The sequence below is a fragment of the Malaclemys terrapin genome, chromosome 21 (genome assembly GCF_027887155.1).
Source record: "Malaclemys terrapin pileata isolate rMalTer1 chromosome 21, rMalTer1.hap1, whole genome shotgun sequence".
Lineage (NCBI taxonomy): Eukaryota > Metazoa > Chordata > Testudines > Emydidae > Malaclemys > Malaclemys terrapin.
In genome coordinates this window covers 2,843,891-2,862,553 of record NC_071525.1, presented here as the reverse complement: position 1 = coordinate 2,862,553, position 18,663 = coordinate 2,843,891, and the positions used below count along the sequence as shown (strand labels likewise).

Here is an 18,663-nt window from a genome sequence, read left to right as displayed (position 1 = left end):
GCCTTGTGGAGGCCTGTTCCCTAGACTGGGGCTTGCTGTTATAACCCACGCTAGTGGCGAGGCCATATACAGAGGTATGTGAGTCTGTAAGTTCTCCCAAGCTAATAGACCTGGTCGGAGAGGCGCATGATGTTAGAATGGGTCACGCTATGTAACATACAAATACGTCGTCTCCTGGTTTAGGGATCATGGAATCATCCGTACTCTGGACCTGCCTATTTATGTCACCCGCGTGAAGGGGAACAACGTGTACTGTCTAGACAGGGAATGCCGACCCAGAGTCCTCACCATCGACCCCACGGAGTTCAAGTTCAAGCTGGCGCTGATCAACAGGAAGTATGATGAGGTGAGGGGCCAGGGCCTGGCATCTTTCCACGACCTGGTGCCATAGGATAATGCCTGCCACCTGGCATTCAATTCCTCTGCCTGGCTGCCTCCCTTCTAGGTGTTGCACATGGTGAGGAACGCCAAGCTGGTGGGCCAGTCCATCATCGCCTACCTGCAGAAGAAGGGCTACCCCGAGGTGGCGCTGCATTTCGTAAAGGACGAGAAGACCCGGTTCAGCCTGGCACTGGAGTGCGGCAATATCGAGGTGAGAGGCCAGCCTGCGCTGGGGCAGGGAAGGGGATATCCGCACGGGTACCTCCCTCTGTAATGCTGCCTGTGCAGGTGACCGGTTGTATGGTGTGGTCTCGGGGAAAGGCTCATCTGCATTCTGGATAACGTGTGGTAGTCCAGGCACAGCCTCTGAAATTCTACACTGAGGCCTCTGCTGGCCCTCATCATGAAGACTTGGATTTCAGCCCCCAGGGTCTGCAGCTCCCTGCGAGCGATGGCCCAGCTTAATCTGAACAGAAGGTTGCTTGGGAGCAGTGCGTGATGGGCCCTGTCGTTTCCCCAGGCTGCACCTCTGTACTAAAGAGGAATGTTAGAAATCCATTTAATGTGAATTAACTGAAGGTCCCCGCTCTTGGGCACAAGGTTTGGTGGGCCTGTGGATCCGCAGTGAACTTAGCTAGACCAGGGTGCGATTGGAGGCACAGACCATATGGACAACCTGAAGAGGAACCAAAATCAGATTGCAACTTGTTTGGAGCTGTGGTTGAGAGTGATGGTAAAGTCCACATGTGGGGAGTGGGCCAGGACAGAGATGTGTCTGCTTTATTTCCTTACAATGCAGCTGGATCAGAGCTGTAGGGAGCAACTGTCTGTCACAGGTATCTGAGAGTCTCACAGAGTCTGTCTATAAAGTATCCTTATAACACCCTTGTGAGGCAGGGCAGTGCTGTTATCCCCATTGTACAGATGGGAACTGAGGCACAGAGAGACTTGCCCAAGGTCACACGGAACATCTTAGGTGGAGCAGGGAGTTGATCCCGGGTCTCCAGAGTCCCAGGCCAGCATCTGCCTGACCATCCTTCCATCCCTGCTCTCACATCTGTGCCCGTGTCTGCCGCGTTCTGTTAGATCGCCCTGGAGGCAGCCAAGGCTCTGGATGACAAGAATTGCTGGGAGAAGCTGGGGGAGGTGGCCTTGCTGCAGGGAAACCATCAGATCGTGGAGATGTGCTACCAGCGCACCAAGAACTTCGACAGGCTCTCCTTCCTGTACCTCATCACGGGCAACCTGGAGAAGCTCCGCAAGATGATGAAGATAGGTGAGTCCCGGGACGGGGGTTAGAATGTCAGCCCCTCGAGGCAGCAGCAGTCTTTTTGTTGTGTTTGTACAGCACCTAGCACAGTGGGATCCCGGTCCGTGACTCGGGGGTTCCTAGATGTTGTTGCAATACAAATAAAGAATAATAATAAGAATTAATTAATAATGGCGCCAAGTGACACCCTGAGAGAGGGGAGAAGGGGCAGCTCGTAGAGGAGGCTGAGAACTGCAGAGGGGTGGTGACTGTTTCTATCTCGTCCTCTGGTTTAGCTGAGATCCGTAAAGACATGAGTGGCCACTATCAGAACGCCCTGTACCTTGGAGATGTGGCAGAGAGGGTGAGGATCCTGAAGAACTGCGGGCAGAGTGAGTATTGCAGCGCCAGCATCTTATGCCGCTGCCCTGTGGGTTGGGGGACAGCAGGAAAGATCCAATAAATGTCAATTCCTGCATCTTTGCTTTGCCTCCCACTTAAGTGTCCAGAACCACAGCTAAAGGGGGGCCAGGAAGAGGTTTGGCTGCTGCATCGCGGCTGGGTGTGACCCCACTGTATGGCTGTTCATTTGGGATCCTTGGATCGCAACACTTTCCCCATCTGCTATTCAGCCAAGTTCCTCAAAGCACTTTCCAAATGTTAACCCTCACAGTGCCCCCTGGAGGCAGCTCAGCATTATGGCCCTCACTTTTCAGACACAAACTGAGGCACAGAATCGGGATGTGCATTATCTAAAGCCTCACAACAATTAGTGACAGAGCTACCAATAGTCCTGGGACTCCTGGTCACCTGCTTTGACCACTAGAAAACAGTCCATCCTTCTTCCTTGACCCCACAACCTCCTCCTGTGATGCCTGTGGGAGTTGATGGGCCTCTGTATATGCAGCCAATCTTACTTTCATCTCAGCAAGGCCTAGAGACCTGGTATAGGAAGTCCCCTGTCCTTCCAAGCAGTTCATGTGTATGGCATATGGAGTATCTGACACATTTTGAGTGTCTTGTGTGACTCACGATTTCACAGAGGGCACAGAATCTGTGACTATGCCCCCAAACTGTCATCTTTTAAAGATGTTTTCCTTGAAATTGACTAAACTTGCTTGTAAAATTCATTCTGTGCAAACTCCGTGAAATTCAATACTTTACATTTACACTGTCATGACATTTCTTTAAAAAAATATTTTAAAAACTGATGATTTACGCAGGGCCCTACAGATGATGTATCCCTCTGCCCTATGTGTTATGTGTCTTTTCAGAGTCCCTGGCCTATCTCACAGCTGCAACCCATGGCTTGGATGAAGAAGCCGAGAGTCTGAAGGAGACGTTTGACCCAGAAAAGGAAACGGTTAGTTGATCAGCTGTTGCTTCCTGCCTGGTCACAGGCTCCACCCGGAAGAGGAGAGGATCGCAGTGGGAGTTAGCACTGGGGCTGATGAGGTCGAGGCTTTAGTTGACACCCACCCTGAAGGAAGGAGCCCCTTCTCCAGCCAGGGCTGAGACCAGCACCTTGCATTACACGGAGGGGAGGCTAAGCCGAGGGTTTTCTTTCCATGGTCTGTAGTTCTGGATCTCTCTCTTTTCAGATACCAGACATTGACCCCAATGCAAAGCTGCTCCAGCCCCCTGCCGCCATCATGCCTCTGGACACTAACTGGCCGTTGCTCACTGTCTCCAAGGGATTCTTTGAAGGAACAATTGCTAGCAAAGGTAGCGTTGCGTACTTGGGAACGGTTGTATTCATATAGATGGAATGGGCCCAAATAGTCCAAGGTGTGAACAGGACACAGTCACTGTCCAATATTAAATGGGGTTAAACAAGGTCTGGGGTTTGCTATACAGACCTCAGCCTGCGTAGTGCCATGGCAGGCACGTTATTAAACATTCTTGTAACTTTGTATTAAAGATTCGGAAAAGAGTTAAAGCCTTGGAAATGACCAGGATTAAGCGAGGCTTTCATTTGAACATTCCTTGTTCCCTTTCCCCTTAGCTGGAGAGAGGTTTTAGAAAGAAATCCCATTTGACAGTCGCTGAGATGGTGTTAAAGGTGGTAATAACTGTCCTTTTGGGGAAAAGAGAAGTTAGTTGAGATGGGCTGGAGTTGTCATTGTTGCTGCGGTTAAAGTCTGGTTCTGGTTCCTAAAAGACAGGACAAGAATGCACACACGAGGGGAGAGAAAAGAATAGCAAAGAGAGAAAATGCAGCATCTGTCTCTAGTATTGACGTGGACTTGCAACCTCACTGCTGGAAAAACACAGAAACAGCACATGGTCTTATTAGTCACTCTGAGATCTAGCAAATGTCTATCCGCATGGGGCTGTTTACGGTTGCTGTTATCTGCTTCTCTGGGCACAAGCTTACAACAGTGCTGCAAAATATGCAGTCTTGGCCGGCTAAGCCAGATTCTTATCAGACAGAAGGAAAAAGGAGAGAGATGGGAAAGAGAAGAAATAAGGTAGGGAAGGGTAGGGAAAGGATGTATTTGTGGAGGGGAAGAGAAAGTTTCCCATCCCAGGTGGTCTTTGGGATTTAGAGGGTGGCAGTGTCATCGGGCTCGCTCTCTGGCCTGGTCTGGTCAAGACGTCTCTCAGGATTAGCACAGAGAAGGTCCGGGTCCCTCCTTCCCCTTCTCTCATCTGTCAGTCAGCCAGCACTGTGGTAGCAGCTTTCCTCCCAGAGCCTTTTTTTGTCAGGACCCCAAAAGGGAGCAGTGGTGGAATAGCCTGTCCCTTCATATTTTGTCCACCCTTTAGACCTCGTTTCCAACGCATCTATTTTGATTCATTGATTTCCGGTCTCACGCTGTTCTTGTTTACCAGGCGTGATCCCAACACAGTCCAGGCCTTTTTAGTTTGGCCTGCTTCAGTCAGTCAGTCAGTCAGTCTGGCTATTGCACCGTTTCCCATCAACACTTGCTGTGATAGGTTATTGTGACATCTTACGAATTTTCACTCACTCTCATCATCGGGGTAAATTTGCAGGCCCAATTAATCGCAGCAGAACCGACTCTAATTGTGCTGGGCTAGGCATGCTGTAATTCCCTCTCGGGACTCCAGCAGCCCAGCTGTTAAACCTCCAGCTTCTCACGGGCTTCTGGTGCAGGCTGGTACCCCGTTAAAGATGACATTTAAACCATTCCCAGGAAATCCCCTGGATGCAATTCACCTATGCTTCAAATGTCTTTGGCCTTTAATGTGGCTCAGATCTGTGACAATAGGAGCTGGGCTGTGATGGGCCAGCGTAATGCCTGTTCTTCCTAATACACTTCTACCCTGATATAACACGACCCGGTATAACATGACTTCGGATATAACGCAGTAAAGCAGTGCTCCGGGGGGGCTGGGCTGGGCACTCCGGCGGATCAAAGCAAGTTCGATATAACGCGGTTTCACCTATAACGCGGTAAGATTTTTTGGCTCCCGAGGACAGCGTTCTATCGGGGTAGAGGTGTATCTGGCCCTCTTGAAGGGAGATGAATGAGTGATCCTGTCCCTTTCCCTAGGCAAAGGAGGGGCGTTGGCTGCTGATATTGATATTGACACGGTTGGCACCGAAGGCTGGGGAGAGGATGCTGAGTTGCAGCTGGATGAAGGTGAGAACACATGAGCAGCCCTTAATGCTGGGGAGTGTGGGGGGGTCTCTCTTCTCTCCAGCAAAGTTCTGACTGGGGTTCTGTTGCAACGTGCAGATGGCTTTGTGGATGCCGGGGAAGGCTTTGGAGACGAAACCCTTGGTAAAGGACAGGAGGAAGGAGGCGGATGGGAAGTTGAAGAGGATTTGGACCTTCCCCCTGAACTGGTAGGGAGCTGGGGGATCAGGAGGAATTGGGAGCCTTAAGTAGCCGAGTTGCAGTGGCCCTTAAGAAAGAGGGATGGGTGCCGGGAAAGCCAGGAGAAGAATCGGAGGCCACACGAACATGATCTGGGTGGGATGTTTCTGCTGAAGTGATCAGCAGTGAAAGGGTTAGTGTCAACAGTTAAATTGTCGTCATTGGCTCTGAAACCCAATGTCTCATTGTGATGTATGGGACAGTTCACACTCTTGAGCTACTCTATCAGGCTGTGTGTAGCATCACCACATGGCTTCACACTTTGTTCACACTTGTTTCTCCTCCCCCTGCCCTTTTCTCCATCCCCCTCCCCCCCGGAATCCATCTGTTTTAGGTGAAAGTCAAGATTCGGTGGCACTGGGTTCTGGTGATTGTGTCCTGATGGCTGTTTGGCCTATGAAATGTGTGGAGGGGTGTCAGACTAGCCCGTGCCCCAGCTGTCCCCTTCTTGGCAGTTTCAGCCGAGGCCAAAGATTGAATGGGCCACGGAGGCTAACCTCCCCTCTCTCCATTTAGAAGTGACTCTTGAGGTTAAGGCTGAAGCACATTGGCAGGGCAGCCCAGGGGTGATCTTTCACCGTGCGGTGTCAGTCACCAGCACGGCATTGACAAGCTAATCAGTGCCCCGTTTGCTCCCCTAGGATGTCCCTGCTGGCCCGGCAGGAGGAGCTGAGGATGGATTCTTTGTGCCACCCACCAAGGGCACCAGCCCAGCTCAGGTAACGGGACAAACCCGCCGTGCCTCACTCTGAAACCTTCTCCCTCGGGTACCTGCCTTTCCTGGTCTGGTCCCTCCTGCTCACCTTCCTGCCCTGGTTAATTATCAGCATCAGGAACTGGTGGTGCCTTGTTGGGAGAAGTGGCTGGAGCCCTGCTGCTGGGGTTGAATGGGACGTGAGCATTGGACAGGCGTGACCCCCCCCAGCAGTCCCTCTTGTAATGTATTTCCTCCTCTCCCTTAGGTCTGGTGTAACAATTCCCAACTGCCTGTTGATCACATCCTGGGGGGTTCCTTTGAGACAGCCATGCGGGTAAGTTACGCTGGAGAGTCCCAGAGATCCCCTTTCCCCCTCCTGTTTGTGACCTCTTCCAGCGAGGGGTAGTTGGGCAGAGGCAGATTATGCAGCAGTCTCATGCCCCATGCTGTTCAGTTTGAAGGACCGAGTTAGAGGTCCCTTCTCGGGGTGAGATGTTAATGGGGAGATGTGGCCAAATCCCTCCCCAGTGCTCTGGGGGCTCCATCCCACTGCCTTCCAGTGGCTGCCTGGCAATACTGGATTAACCTCACTAAGGAATTGGAGAGTTTCTCCGCTAAAGCTCAGGGTGCCTGGGTTCTCTTTCAGTCTCTGTCGCAGACTCACTGTGTCTGCTTGGACAAGTCACTTCTCCCTGTGCTTCAGGTTCCCCAGGTACAAAGGAGAAGTTCGAATAGGCTGGGGGGCTAATGTCTGCGCAGGATGAGATCCCAGTCTAGGCTGTGGGCGGGGTTGGAGCAGTAACCAGCCAATAAGTGTGGTGCTTCCCTTCTTTCTCTTCAGCTCCTCCACGACCAGGTGGGAGTGACTACTTTTGGCCCCTACAAGCAGCTGTTCCTGCAAACCTATGCCCGGGGCCGAACCACCTACCAAGCACTTCCCTGCCTCCCCGCCATGTATGGATATCCACATCGTAACTGGTGAGCAACGGGGCGGAATCCGGCCTCTCCCTTCAGGCCTCTCTGCCATTTCCCCTGACTCTTCCCTGGATGCTGCTGGTTGGAGGGATGGTGGTTATAGTTACCTGCAGGTTAGCTCCCGATGTGCAAGTCACGTTCAAACACAACAGTCCCTGCCTGGTGTCGCCTTCCCTTTCCCCTGACGTAAACAAGCAAATGTTGAATCGTTTTTTAAACGGCTCAGTGTTAATGGCTCTTGAGTGGATCTGGGACCGGCCCCTCTGTTGATAGCACAAGTTCTAGGGAGAATTCCATCCCGCAGCAGTTTTCTGATGACCGGAAGGACTTTGTCACCTGGCTCCCCTTGTTAGAGCTTAAACAGGTGAGGCAGATGGGGTTAGCGCTCCCCTACCGCCTGCTGCTGGTTTCTTCTGGACGAGCTTTGAGCATTTGGAAGTACATCCTCTGTAGGGGTAGCTGAGGCATTATGGGATAGCAACCCAGATTTTCCCAGCATGCACCAGTCAGGCAGCCGGGGAGGCTTGGCGACCCCCTCCGTGGTTGCCACACCACTGTGATGGCCAAGGAGCTGCAGTGTGGACCTAGTTCAGCTGGGCCAATGTGTCACTGACTGGTTGTAGTGCAGATGGCCCATCAGGTTAACCTTGCCCCCCGCATCCCCTCCGGGGTCCAGCTGGCCTCCTGGTTCCCAGTTTCTCACTGAAGCTCCCGCCCCTTCCCGCACCTCCAGGAAGGACGCTGGGTTGAAGAATGCCCTCCCGGTCGTCGGCCTGAAGCTCAACGACCTGATCCAGCGCCTGCAAGTCTGCTACCAGCTCACCACGGCTGGCAAGTTCGAGGAGGCGGTGGAGAAGTTCCGCGCCATCCTGCTGAGCGTGCCGCTGCTGGTGGTGGATAACAAGCAGGAGATCGCCGAGGTGAGGGGCACCTCTCTTCCCGGTTCCCATTCCCCTCCCTCTCAGGAGCCGTGGGCGAATGGTGCCTGACTCTCTCTCTCTCCTTGTCACAGGCCCAGCAGCTGATCGCCATCTGCCGAGAGTACATCGTGGGGCTGTCGATGGAGATCGAGAGGAAGAAGCTCCCCAAAGAGACCCTGGAGCAGCAGAAACGCACCTGTGAGGTATGCACTCCAGTTATCATGGCTAGGCTCTGGGAGAGAATGGGCTAGTGGTGATAGGAGACTAGGAATCCTCAATTCAATGCCCAGTCCCTCTCGCAGATTCCCCCGGTGGCCTGGGGCGAGTCACCGGGCCTCAGTTTCCCTATCTGTGAAGCAGGCCTTATACTAACCCGCCTCCCATACCATCAACAGCACTGATTGTCAGCCTGAGGCCGGCTTGTCCCTCTGCAGCTCCACCCCACTGGGTTTGTCCTGCTTCCTCTAGCAGCCAGACTGCATTGTGCTAGGGCGGGGTCTCCTCCCAAGATGCAACTCTATCTTTGCTCCACGAGGTAATTGGCAAACGCTGCCCCCTAGTGATGGTGTTCTCTCTCCCCGGCTTCCCCCAACGCAGATGGCAGCCTACTTCACCCACTCCAACCTGCAGCCCGTCCACATGATCCTTGTGCTGCGCACCGCCCTCAATCTCTTCTTTAAGCTCAAAAACTTCAAGACAGCCGCCACCTTCGCTCGCCGGCTGCTGGAGCTGGGCCCCAAGCCCGAAGTGTCACAGCAGGTAAGTGTGCAGGGCACAGTGAGGGGGGACTGGGGTGCTCAGGTCCCTTCACTCCCCATGGGACCAGGCTGAGCAGGGCAAAGGTGGGCAGGGGAGGCCATGCAGTGGGAAGCAGTGAGCTTGGGGTTGGGGCAGTGTCTCAGCTGGGGCGGTGGATGTATGTCTTAGGCAGGCAGGCTGTGCGTGGAGGGAAGGATGTTTCCCTGCCCTGAAGGCTGCGTGGGGTTTCCTGGTGCGTAAAGCAGAGAGATGTGGTCAGGTTGGAGCCGTTCTGTATTCCAAAGCTCTCGCGTGCGTGCACCGCAGCTGGCTCTCCATTCGTGCTTCCCCTTCCCTCCTTAGACACGCAAGATCCTGTCCGCCTGCGAGAAGAACCCCACCGACACCTACCAGCTCAACTACGACATGCACAACCCCTTCGACATCTGCGCCGCCTCCTACCGGCCCATCTACCGCGGCAAGCCGGTGGAGAAGTGCCCGCTCAGCGGCGCCTGCTACTGCCCCGAGTTCCGGGGACAGATCTGCCGAGTCACCACGGTAAGGGCACCGCTTGTGGTGGCAGCTCCTCCTCCCCCACCTCTGGTCCTTGACTCCCCCTGACGAATTCTCCCTGCCTAATGCTCTCTGTAAATGTTTCCCTGGAGTCTCGGCAGGAGGGTGACTCAGGCTAGGTCTACACTGTGGGGGTGTGGACCTAAGATACACTACGCAAATAGCGTAGCTGAAGTCTGCATATCTTAGGTGGATTTACCTGGCCGGGAGGACGGCGGTGAGTCGACCGCTGCCACTCCCCTGTCGACTCCGCTTCCGCCTCTCGCCGCGGTGGAGTTCCGGAGTCGACTGCAGAGCGATCGGGGATTGATTTAATCGCGTCTAGTGTAGACGCGATTAAATCGATCCCCGATAGATCAATCACTACCCGCCGATCCAGCGCATAGTGTAGCCATGCCCTCATAAGCAGGAGGGAACATCAGTGGTTCAGGCCTCGGGGTTGAAATACCAAGAATCCCTGGAACCCCAGGTTCTTATCCTAACAGGTTCAACTCAGCCCTTCATCCTTCCCAGGCCGGGTGGATCTGAGCTGAGTGGGGCTTGGTGAGACCTTTATCACCCAGCTCCGGTTTGCTCTGCAAGGGTTGTAATGACTGCCTGGCACTTGAAGAGCTGGTGTTTGCCCTGGGGTCTGTCCCAAACATGCCATCCCCCTTGTACTCCATGCTGCCCCCTCCCCCCCCCACGTTGGAGTTGTGCAGTGTGGGGAAGTTAGGGAACCGCTGACAGCTCCTTGGGGATGAGGACTGTGCGGGGTGGCTGGTGCTGCAATGAAATCCCCTCGCTAACAGGCCGCATGGGTTACCCTGAGCTGAGTGTGTGTGTCCCCTGATTAGGAGGCAAAGCCCTGCAGTGTGTCCCTGCCACTCGCAGTCGGGGCTCCTTCAGATCAGGGACAGACACAGGATGGGCTGAGCTTGGTCTAGGGGCGCCATAGGAGCATGTGACCACAAGTGCCTGGAGCTGCTGGTGGGAGAGCGCCCGTTTGTCTCTGGGGAGTGACTTGAGCAGCCCAAAGTGTGCATGCGCCTGCCTCAGCTATCATCTTTCTTTTCGTTGCGAGACCTTTCAGAATAGCAGCGGCAGCAGCACGTCCTACAAATCAAAGCACCACTGGGTCGGGTCTTTCTCGAGCCCTGCGGGTTGCTCTAGATGGAGCCTCCTGCTCAGTTCTTCATTTTAAAACGCTGCTGGTTGCCGCTGTTGTCCGGGGGCAGGCCAGGAGAACTGTGCCAGCAGTTCTCTGTAATGCACATAGGGCTGGATCCTGGTCCCGTTGATGCCGTGTGGACTAGGATTGTGGGCTCTAGGAGGGGGCTGGGTGGCACAGCTGCATGTGGTTGAGATGAGGTTCTCAAGCTGTCTCCGTCCATCCCAGCACAGTCAGTCCCTGCAGTGTGTCCTGGTAGAAGCTATCTGGGCCGGGAACCCCAACCATTAACCGCCTCCCTTTTATTCTCCAGGTGACAGAGATCGGCAAAGACGTCATTGGGCTGCGAATCAGCCCACTCCAGTTCCGCTAAGGCCCTGCCCCAGGCTGGGGAGGCGGGAACTTCCCACTTCCCTCTGGCTAGACCTTCAGTCCTGCGACCCTGAAACCGTCCTCTTGCTTCTGCTTCTCCTTTCCTTCGTTCCAGCTCTTAATTGAACCGCTGCCCCGGGATCCTTTGCACCATTGCTGTGAAGTGTGCAATCTGTGAGATCTGCTCTTCCCTCCCACGCCACAGTTGGCAAGTCCTGGTGAGACTCCCGCCCCCTCCCCTGAGCGCAACAAGTAATAACATGGGATCCTGTCATGAGGTGCAGTCCATGTGACATTCACCCCCTGTTAACTGGAGGCAGCGTCGCCCTCATCCGAAGAGAACGTTCCCTCTGCCCAAGAGCCTTTGTTGTGACCAGAGACAGATGCACCATATGGACACACACACACCCCACCTCCCCTCTCCAGTCACAGATCCCATCCCTCCTGGACAGGGATGCAGAACCGGGGCTCTGAGAACCCAGCTTGGCTTCAAGTTCAGCATGGCCCTGGGGAGAAGCGAGAGTTTGTCCTACGGGCAGTCGAGTCCTGATCCAAGGAGGCTCATGGGCTTTGGGTTCGTTCCCGGACGGGAGCGCGGAAGTGGCTTGGAATCCCAGCGCTTTGTTTGATTTTTGTCCTTAGCAGCTTTTCCCAACGTTGTCTCCTTTTCATGTTAATAAAGTGAATGAACCGAGCGGCCCCCCCCTTTCACTGGTTCAGCTGTTCTGACAGAGCCTACAATGGGCTGGTTGTTCCAGCTTCCTTTGTGGAGTGATGTAAGCAGGTGGGGCTGCACTTCTCTTTACTACGGCGTGCTGCGTCCGTGGGCTTTAAAGGGACAGTCACGCTCATAAAGCATTGAGGCTTTGCTTTAGAGAGAGCAGAACTCCTGATTCACTGGGACATACGGAAGATTTTCCCATAAGAAATGGCCCCTTCCCTAGGCCTAGTTGCTTCTGGTGTTTGCCGTGAACAGGGTCTAATGACCTGGAGGGACGGGGTAGGGAATACGGCTCAGTGACGGCCTTGCAGCTTGAAGGTCAAGAGGGGAAAGCATCTGTGAAGGGCTGAGTTGGGTTTATTTAATGTGTGGGGAATGAGGCATGGAAAACTTGAGGTTCTAGGTCTGCCAGAAGTTCTGGGCTTGACCCTCTGTGCTGTGCAGGCGCTCCCATGGTCAGAATGGTGCCTTTCCCGTTTTGTTTTTAATATAGATTTTGGGTGTGTCTACACATGAAAATTAATCCAGACTAAGGGAGAGTGAATTCAAAGCAGATTATTCCTGATGAACTCCAGGTGTGGGTGCTCTTGTTCCAGAACGTATCAGGAATGGCTATTTTGGAATAACTCCCTTTAAGGCCAGAAAGGGAGTGTTAGGATAATCTAATGTGACCACTAACCATACTTGCATCTCTTCAGAGACAGCCGCTGCTCCCTACCCCAGCCACTGGTGGCCTTGAGAGAGGATGGGCAAAGCCCTGTATGGCATATCCTCCCCCACCTGCTCTAAATCTGTGTGCGCTAGTTCTAGTGATTGAGCTCCTTGAGTCTATCTACTTAGTTTAACGAAGAGAAGGTGAAGGAGTGACATGATCACAAGCTAGAAGTACCCTCGGGGAGCAACTGTTTAATAGACGGGCTCTTCGGTCTAGAGACAAAGGTCTAACATGAGCCAATGGCTGGAAGTGGAAGCTAGACAAATTCAGACTGGAAATAAGGCGTAAATTATTAAGTGTGAGTAATTAACCAGTGGAACAATTTACCAAGGGTGGTGGCGGAGTCACCATTACTGATTTTTAAATCAGGGTTGGATGTTTTTCTAAAAGATCTGCCCTAGGCATTATTTTGGGGGGGAAGTTCTCTGGCCTGTGGTCACACTTCGGCGATCACAGTGATCGCCTCTGGCCTCAGAATATCTGACGTCAGCGTGGCCTTGTTCCCAAAACCAAGCTGCGAAATGGGCCCGTACACAGGTGTGGAGCGGGTTGAGTTTCCAGATTCTGAGCTGTTGTAACCTCTGTTCAGGACCGTTTGAACAGGAAGTGTAAGATTGCTAATGACACTGAAGCCTGGAATATTTCTAGCAGTGGGGGGAGAGTCTCACCCAGGACAATCCCAGCTGATGCTATGCACATTTCCATGTGCTCGAGGCCACCTGGCCCCGAGTTTGTGACTTTACAGCTACGGCTAGCAGCGGGAGGGAGAGGGGGGATCTCCATGCTGCTGTGGGACTTTCTCCCCTCTTTCTCTAATCACAGGCATTTCCCTCGCCTGAGAAGGCCCCGTATTGTTCAGACCCTCAGCTTTTCTCCCCTTTTAGGGTCCCTCCTTTAAGTTCTCCCAGCTCAGGCCTGGAGACAGCCCAAATTTCAGTGTTGCTGATCTGATTTACAGCACCACCAGGGGGCGCTTCACTGATCCAATCTCAAGAGTTTAACAACTATCCCTTATGAAGAACAGGAGTACTTGTGGCACCTTAGAGACTAATGAATTTATTAGAGCATAAGCTTTCGTGGACTACAGCCCACTACTTCGAGCTCTATATGCATCCGAAGAAGTGGGCTGTAGTCCACGAAAGCTTATGCTCTAATAAATGTGTTAGTCTCTAAGGTGCCACAAGTACTCCTGTTCTTTTTGCAGATACAGACTAACACGGCTGCTACTCTGAAACCTGTCCCTTATGAGTAGGCAAGTTATGTCCCCAACTCCTTTGCAACCCTAATGTTAGTTTCCTGACCCTGTAGCTGCTGTGTTTTGCACAGATCTATCTTACCCTTTAACATTACATATTTGCCCTTGTGACCTACCCAGCCGGTTCCAGCTAGAGGACAGAAGCAAGGAGAGGAGGCCCCAGTTTACGACCCTGTTTACCTGGAGAGAAGACAATGGCCAGAGGCGGGCCCTGGAGCCAGGGATCTCAGATGCCCAGCTGGGAAGCAGGGGGGCTCTGGGCTGGAGAGGGGGAGCAGGCAGAGCCCACCTGGAGGCAGAGAGACTGGGATGTGCTGGGCTGAGGGAGGCCAGGCCTGAGGCCCTGAGAGTTTCCTGTGCTGTGTTCAACTCTCAATAAATCCTCCTGTTTTATGCTGGCTGAGAGTCAGTCCGGTCTAGAGAACAGGGTTGCATCAACCCCTTTGGGGGTGGAGGCCCCAGGGGTCCCGAGCGAGTGGACTTCCTGAGGGGGCCCAAGGTGAGAGACAGATGTGCTAAGGCTCAGAGAGGTGCAGCTCCAGGAGTTGGAGGGGCCTGACCCCGGAAGAGAGTGGACCCCCAAGAAGGGCTGTCTCACTGAAAGGGGCACCCCACATGGTGCCAAGAGTGGACATGGTCTGTGAGTCCGTGACAGCCCTCCCCCCAGACCTGCCCATTCCTTTGTTTAAAGAAGTCCCACGCAGTGATCATAAAATCCATAAAATAATTCTCAGAATTTGGATTTTTATGGTGCTCATTCATCTATAGAGCTCACAGCACTTGACAAATAGTGGATAATTAGCATTATCCCCCTGCTTTACAGGTGGGGAAACTGAGGCAGAGAGGGGCGACATCCCATCCCAAAGAGCAGTGACACAGCAGGGAGAAGACCCAGGAGTTCTGGCTCCCAGTTTGGTGCTCAAACTACTGGAGCTATGCTGGTCCCTCACCATGCCCCCTTTCCCCACCTCCACCCAACTTTTTGAGATTTAAAAAAAACTACTGAGTAGGAATTTTTATACCATTCTTTTACTGATACAAAAGCAAGGAGAGCCCCTCAACACACACACACATGCTGGGGGCAGGTCTGCAGCTGACCGTTGCACAGGGTGCATCGGGAATGTTTGCTGGGCTGTAGGTGTGGGTTGGGTGGGGTCACAGTTTCTTGGTCGGGTGGTGGCCGGGGGGAGCCTGCACGCACAGTGCAACATGGCAAGCCTGCGCGATGCCCCCAATTAGGTTCAGGAACTCCTGGAAGTCCAGCTGCCCGTCACAATTCAAGTCGAGCTTCTTCATCATCCGGTCCAGGACTCCTGGGTCCTTCTGGTTCTGTGGAAGGCCAAAGAGGGTTTTTACCATTATCCCTGCTTGCAGTTACGAGGAGACCCATATTGTCATATCTAGGCACCCTTCATTGAATTGTGGATCGAGATCCTACAACAAAATAGAGGGGGCGGACTCCCCAACCCCCTACAGCCAGCGATGACGGTCCCCTGCACAGGTCAGTACCAGGGAGGTTAATTGCCAGAGGGAGTCCGAGCCTAGACAGCTGCATTTTGTATCCTGATCTGGTGGCAGAGAGTTCCAAAGGCCATGGCTCTTTCCTCCGCCCTCACCCCGTGGGCTCTGCCTGGGCGAGTGACAGCTGGAGACATGCTGTAATGGGGGAAAGGAAGCTGCACTTGGGGAAGGCACCAAAGGACAGCTGGTTTCCAAGCCACGTCCGCAGGCAAGAACCCCTTTTCCCGCCCACCCGTGTCCCCGCCAGCGACTCAGCAGAGCTGCTGGGTTGTAACAGTGGCAGTAGCTGGAATCCCTCCCACCCACCCCCCGGGCTGGGTGTCCCACAGGAGGGTGCGGCTCACCTTTGTGAAGGAAGCCAGCTCGGCGTTCATGAAACTGAGGAACTCCTTCTTGGAGAGCGTGCAGTTGTCGCCTTCGCGCCCGGCGTAGCGCTGGAAGACGGCCAGCAGGGACTCGATGCAGCGCTCCGTTTCCGTCGGGGATGAGGGGAACTTCGACTGCAGCGACGAAAACGCATCACTGATGAGACCCACACGCACACACACTCCCAGCAGCAAACGCCTGGCGCTACCAGCGAGTCACCCCCACCCCGCACAAACCCCTCCTGGCTCTGGGGCTTGCTTTGAATGCCGCCTTTAGGGGGAGCACTGAAATGGGAGGGGAGTCCAGGGGTTAGTCAAGGACAGAGCCAGGATGCCTGAGTTCTGATCCCACTTCCGGTAGTGTGGTCTAGTGGTTAAAGCAGGAGCCTGGGAGTCAGGACTCCTGGCTTCTTCCCCAAGCTCTGGGCAGGGACTATGGTCTAGGGGTTAGAACAGGGGAGAGGCAATCTGGACTTCTGGCGTCTAGTCCCTGGGCCCCGAGGGAGTGCGGGGTCTGAGGTTAGGATTAAGGGCTGCTGCTCAGGCCCTATTGGCTACAGCGTTCTTATTTCCCCAGGCCGTCTGGTGCAATCCCTTCCCCGGCGCTCGGTTCCTAGGCCCTTCCTGCTCCCTCCGAGACGGCTGTTGCAAGAGAGACCACAGCTGCCAGCTGGGAACTGCCATGTTGCCTTGCAAGGCAGGAGGAGCTGGGTGTGTCTGCACTGAGGTTGTGCAAGAGAGATTCTTCAGAATAGACAGTGGCTGGTTTTTTCACCGCCCTCGTTAATATCAATTGGCTTCGGCTACCAATCACGGGGAGGGGGGGGGAGAGAAAAATGCATTCCCCCCCCCCTCCGGTTGTTTGTCATGGGAGACATTCTGAGGGAAGAGAGAAAGGGGAATAGGGTGGGATCCTGCAGCGATCTCCTCCCTGCTCCCAACAATGGGGACAGAGGATACCTGTGAGACGGACAGTAGGAGGGTGAAAGGCAGGACTGGCTGGCTTGAGGGGGGAGGACGGTGAGTGGGTGATGGGGCCTCTCCCCTCAAGGGGGCACTGCTTCCTACCTCGGCCCAGGCCAGCGGGCAGGACGGCTGGTTCGGGAGATCAGCCTTTCCTCTTGTAAGAGATGCTGATTCTAGCCTGGCCCCAGAGCAGAGGCCTGGGCTGAGGAATGGGGCCTTTCCCAGCGAGGGGACGCTGGTTCTAATCCAGCCCTAGCTCAGGGAGGAATGGCTGGCTCAGGAGGGCACGGGGAATGGGATTTAGGGGATTCACTTCCAATCCAGCCCCAGGGCCGGGGGCTCAGAGAATAGCAGCTCTTTCCTCTAAGGCACCAGTTCCAGTCGGACTTCGGTTATGGGTGGGCAAACCGGGGCCCTGAGGAGACGACGCCTCCTGCCTCTAGGGAATGCATGGGCTGTGCAGCCTGCCCTCCCCTCATGGGCCTGGCTGGGGGCCCTCCAGAGCAGGGCTGGCCCCCCTTGCAGGAGGCTGCCTCTGCGGGAAGGGGCCGCGCTGCGCCAGCACCGCTCCTGTATGGGGCAAAGGAGGGAGTGGCACTGCCTGCCCCCTTCTGGCCTCGCCCAGGGCTCGGTCACTGCCAGCCCCTCTCGGGCAGTTCTGCCTCCAGTCTCTCTGGCGCAGGGTTGGTGCTGCTCCCCCAGCAAGCAGAGGCGAGAGGCCGGGAAGATGAAAAGGCAGCTGGGTGACTCAGGGACAGGAAAGCACTGAGCAGGGCCTGAGTTATGTGGGAGGAACCAAGGAAAGGGGAGGGGGGTAACTGGCCCCCTCACCCATAGTTTCCTCTGGGGAATCACTGGCCCTGTCCTCCCTGCTGCTGAATTTAGCCTTTTTTGGTTGTGTGGGATAGGAAAAGAGTTCCGCCCCTGCTTCCTTAACCCCAGACCCGGCTGCGTAATATCCTCCTGTGTGGGGCCAGCTCTGCCCAGAGCCCATGGGGAGCTGGGGCCCCAGGGCAGGGGCTGGCCCCCAGTGCTGTGGGGACGGGAGCAGCTGAAACACGCTGTGCGTGGGCTGGAGAGCTGAGGAGGGGAAGAGAGAGAGCTGGGTAGAGGGGTGCGTCTGGGGAGGGACAGAGAGAGGCAGGCGGGAGGGGAAGAGAGTGAGATCATAGGCACGGATCCGCTCCTCCTCCCAACGGGCCTGCCCAGAGAAGTCTGGAGCCCTGATCCATCATGTTAGCTGGGGCCCCACCCAGAGGTGCTGCACCCTCTGGCTGGATGTGGTTTCCATCACATACAGAGTTTGCAGTTTGGTTCCATGGCTCTCAGCACCCCCACACATTGTCCCTGCCCCCACCCTCTCCCCTTTCACCCCTTCCAAGCCTTTGGGGGGGGGGTCTGAGCTCAGCACCCCACCCCCTCTCCCCTTTCACCTCTTCCAGGCCTTTGGGGGGGGGGTGTCTGAGCTCAGCACCCCACCCCCTCTCCCGTTTCACCCCTTCCAGGCCTTTGGGGGGGGTCTGAGCTCAGCACCCCACCCCCTCTCCCCTTTCACCCCTTCCAGGCCTTTGGGGGGGGGGTGTCTGAGCTCAGCACCCCACCCCCTCTCCCCTTTCACCCCTTCCAGGCCTTTGGGGGGGGGGTGTCTGAGCTCAGTACCCCACCCCCTTTCCCCTTTCACCCCTTCCAGGCCTTTGGGAGGGGGGGTCTGAGCTCAGCACCCCACCTCCTCTCCCCTTTCACCCCTTCCAGGCCTTTGGGGGGGGGTGTCTGAGCTCAGGTCCCCCCCCCTTGCCAGTCCTGTGTGCATCTAACATGCTAAAAAGTCCAGGGGCGCTTCTGTCCCGAGCTCCCCTGGGGTCTGCCCCCCCCCCACTCCCGAGCCCCCCCCCCGCTCTTCCCAGGGAGGATTTCTAACTCGGCCGGGGGCTGCTCCCCCCTGCCTGGGCGGAAAACTCCGCCGTTGTTTTCCCAGCAAGTCCTGCTGCCTGGTCCCCGTGCTGGGGCCGGGCCGAGCCCCCCACCCCTGGGGGCCCCCCACTCACCATGGCTGCAGCGGAGAGAAGCGGAGCGGAGCGCAGCGCAGCGAGGAACAGACTCTGGGGCGCTCTCGGAGCCTCGCCCAGCCCCGGCCACCGCCCTCGGCAGCCCGGCTGGCCCGGCCCCTCTGCCCTGGTTGGGCGAAGGCTCCGCCCGGCTAACGGCGGATCCGGACTTGCC

The 18,663-nt window shown here is 55.3% G+C and overlaps 2 protein-coding genes across 2 annotated transcripts in view; one reads left to right on the top strand and one right to left on the bottom strand.

The window, feature by feature from the left end:
* COPA (COPI coat complex subunit alpha) overlaps positions 1-11,594 on the top strand; it is a 34,575-nt gene extending 22,981 nt beyond the window's left edge. The window contains exons 18-33 of the mRNA XM_054010722.1: positions 184-346; positions 446-592; positions 1,468-1,657; positions 1,927-2,022; positions 2,905-2,993; positions 3,232-3,355; positions 5,149-5,238; positions 5,335-5,444; positions 6,117-6,194; positions 6,438-6,506; positions 7,014-7,150; positions 7,881-8,067; positions 8,160-8,270; positions 8,665-8,826; positions 9,169-9,363; positions 10,842-11,594. Of these exons, the coding sequence (XP_053866697.1) occupies positions 184-346; positions 446-592; positions 1,468-1,657; positions 1,927-2,022; positions 2,905-2,993; positions 3,232-3,355; positions 5,149-5,238; positions 5,335-5,444; positions 6,117-6,194; positions 6,438-6,506; positions 7,014-7,150; positions 7,881-8,067; positions 8,160-8,270; positions 8,665-8,826; positions 9,169-9,363; positions 10,842-10,901 (2,008 nt within the window). The 3' untranslated portion in view covers positions 10,902-11,594. The remainder of the gene's footprint in view (positions 1-183; positions 347-445; positions 593-1,467; positions 1,658-1,926; positions 2,023-2,904; positions 2,994-3,231; positions 3,356-5,148; positions 5,239-5,334; positions 5,445-6,116; positions 6,195-6,437; positions 6,507-7,013; positions 7,151-7,880; positions 8,068-8,159; positions 8,271-8,664; positions 8,827-9,168; positions 9,364-10,841) is intronic.
* Positions 11,595-14,601: 3,007 nt separating this feature from the next.
* On the bottom strand, positions 14,602-18,603 carry S100A11 (S100 calcium binding protein A11). The gene is made up of 3 exons (XM_054010751.1): positions 18,489-18,603; positions 15,457-15,612; positions 14,602-14,920 (listed from the first exon to the last, which is right to left on the bottom strand). The coding sequence occupies exons 1-3, from the start codon at positions 18,489-18,491 to the stop codon at positions 14,747-14,749; spliced, it is 333 nt and encodes a 110-aa protein (XP_053866726.1). The 5' UTR covers positions 18,492-18,603; the 3' UTR covers positions 14,602-14,746.
* Positions 18,604-18,663: the final 60 nt, after the last annotated feature.

What these genes read in the sequence shown, in the direction of transcription:
- S100A11 (XM_054010751.1), bottom strand. An exon ending in AGCTGGCTTCCTTCACAAAG is followed by an intron (nt 14,921 to 15,456) that starts GTGAGCCGCACC and finishes GGCCTTCCACAG; the next exon opens with AACCAGAAGGACCCAGGAGT.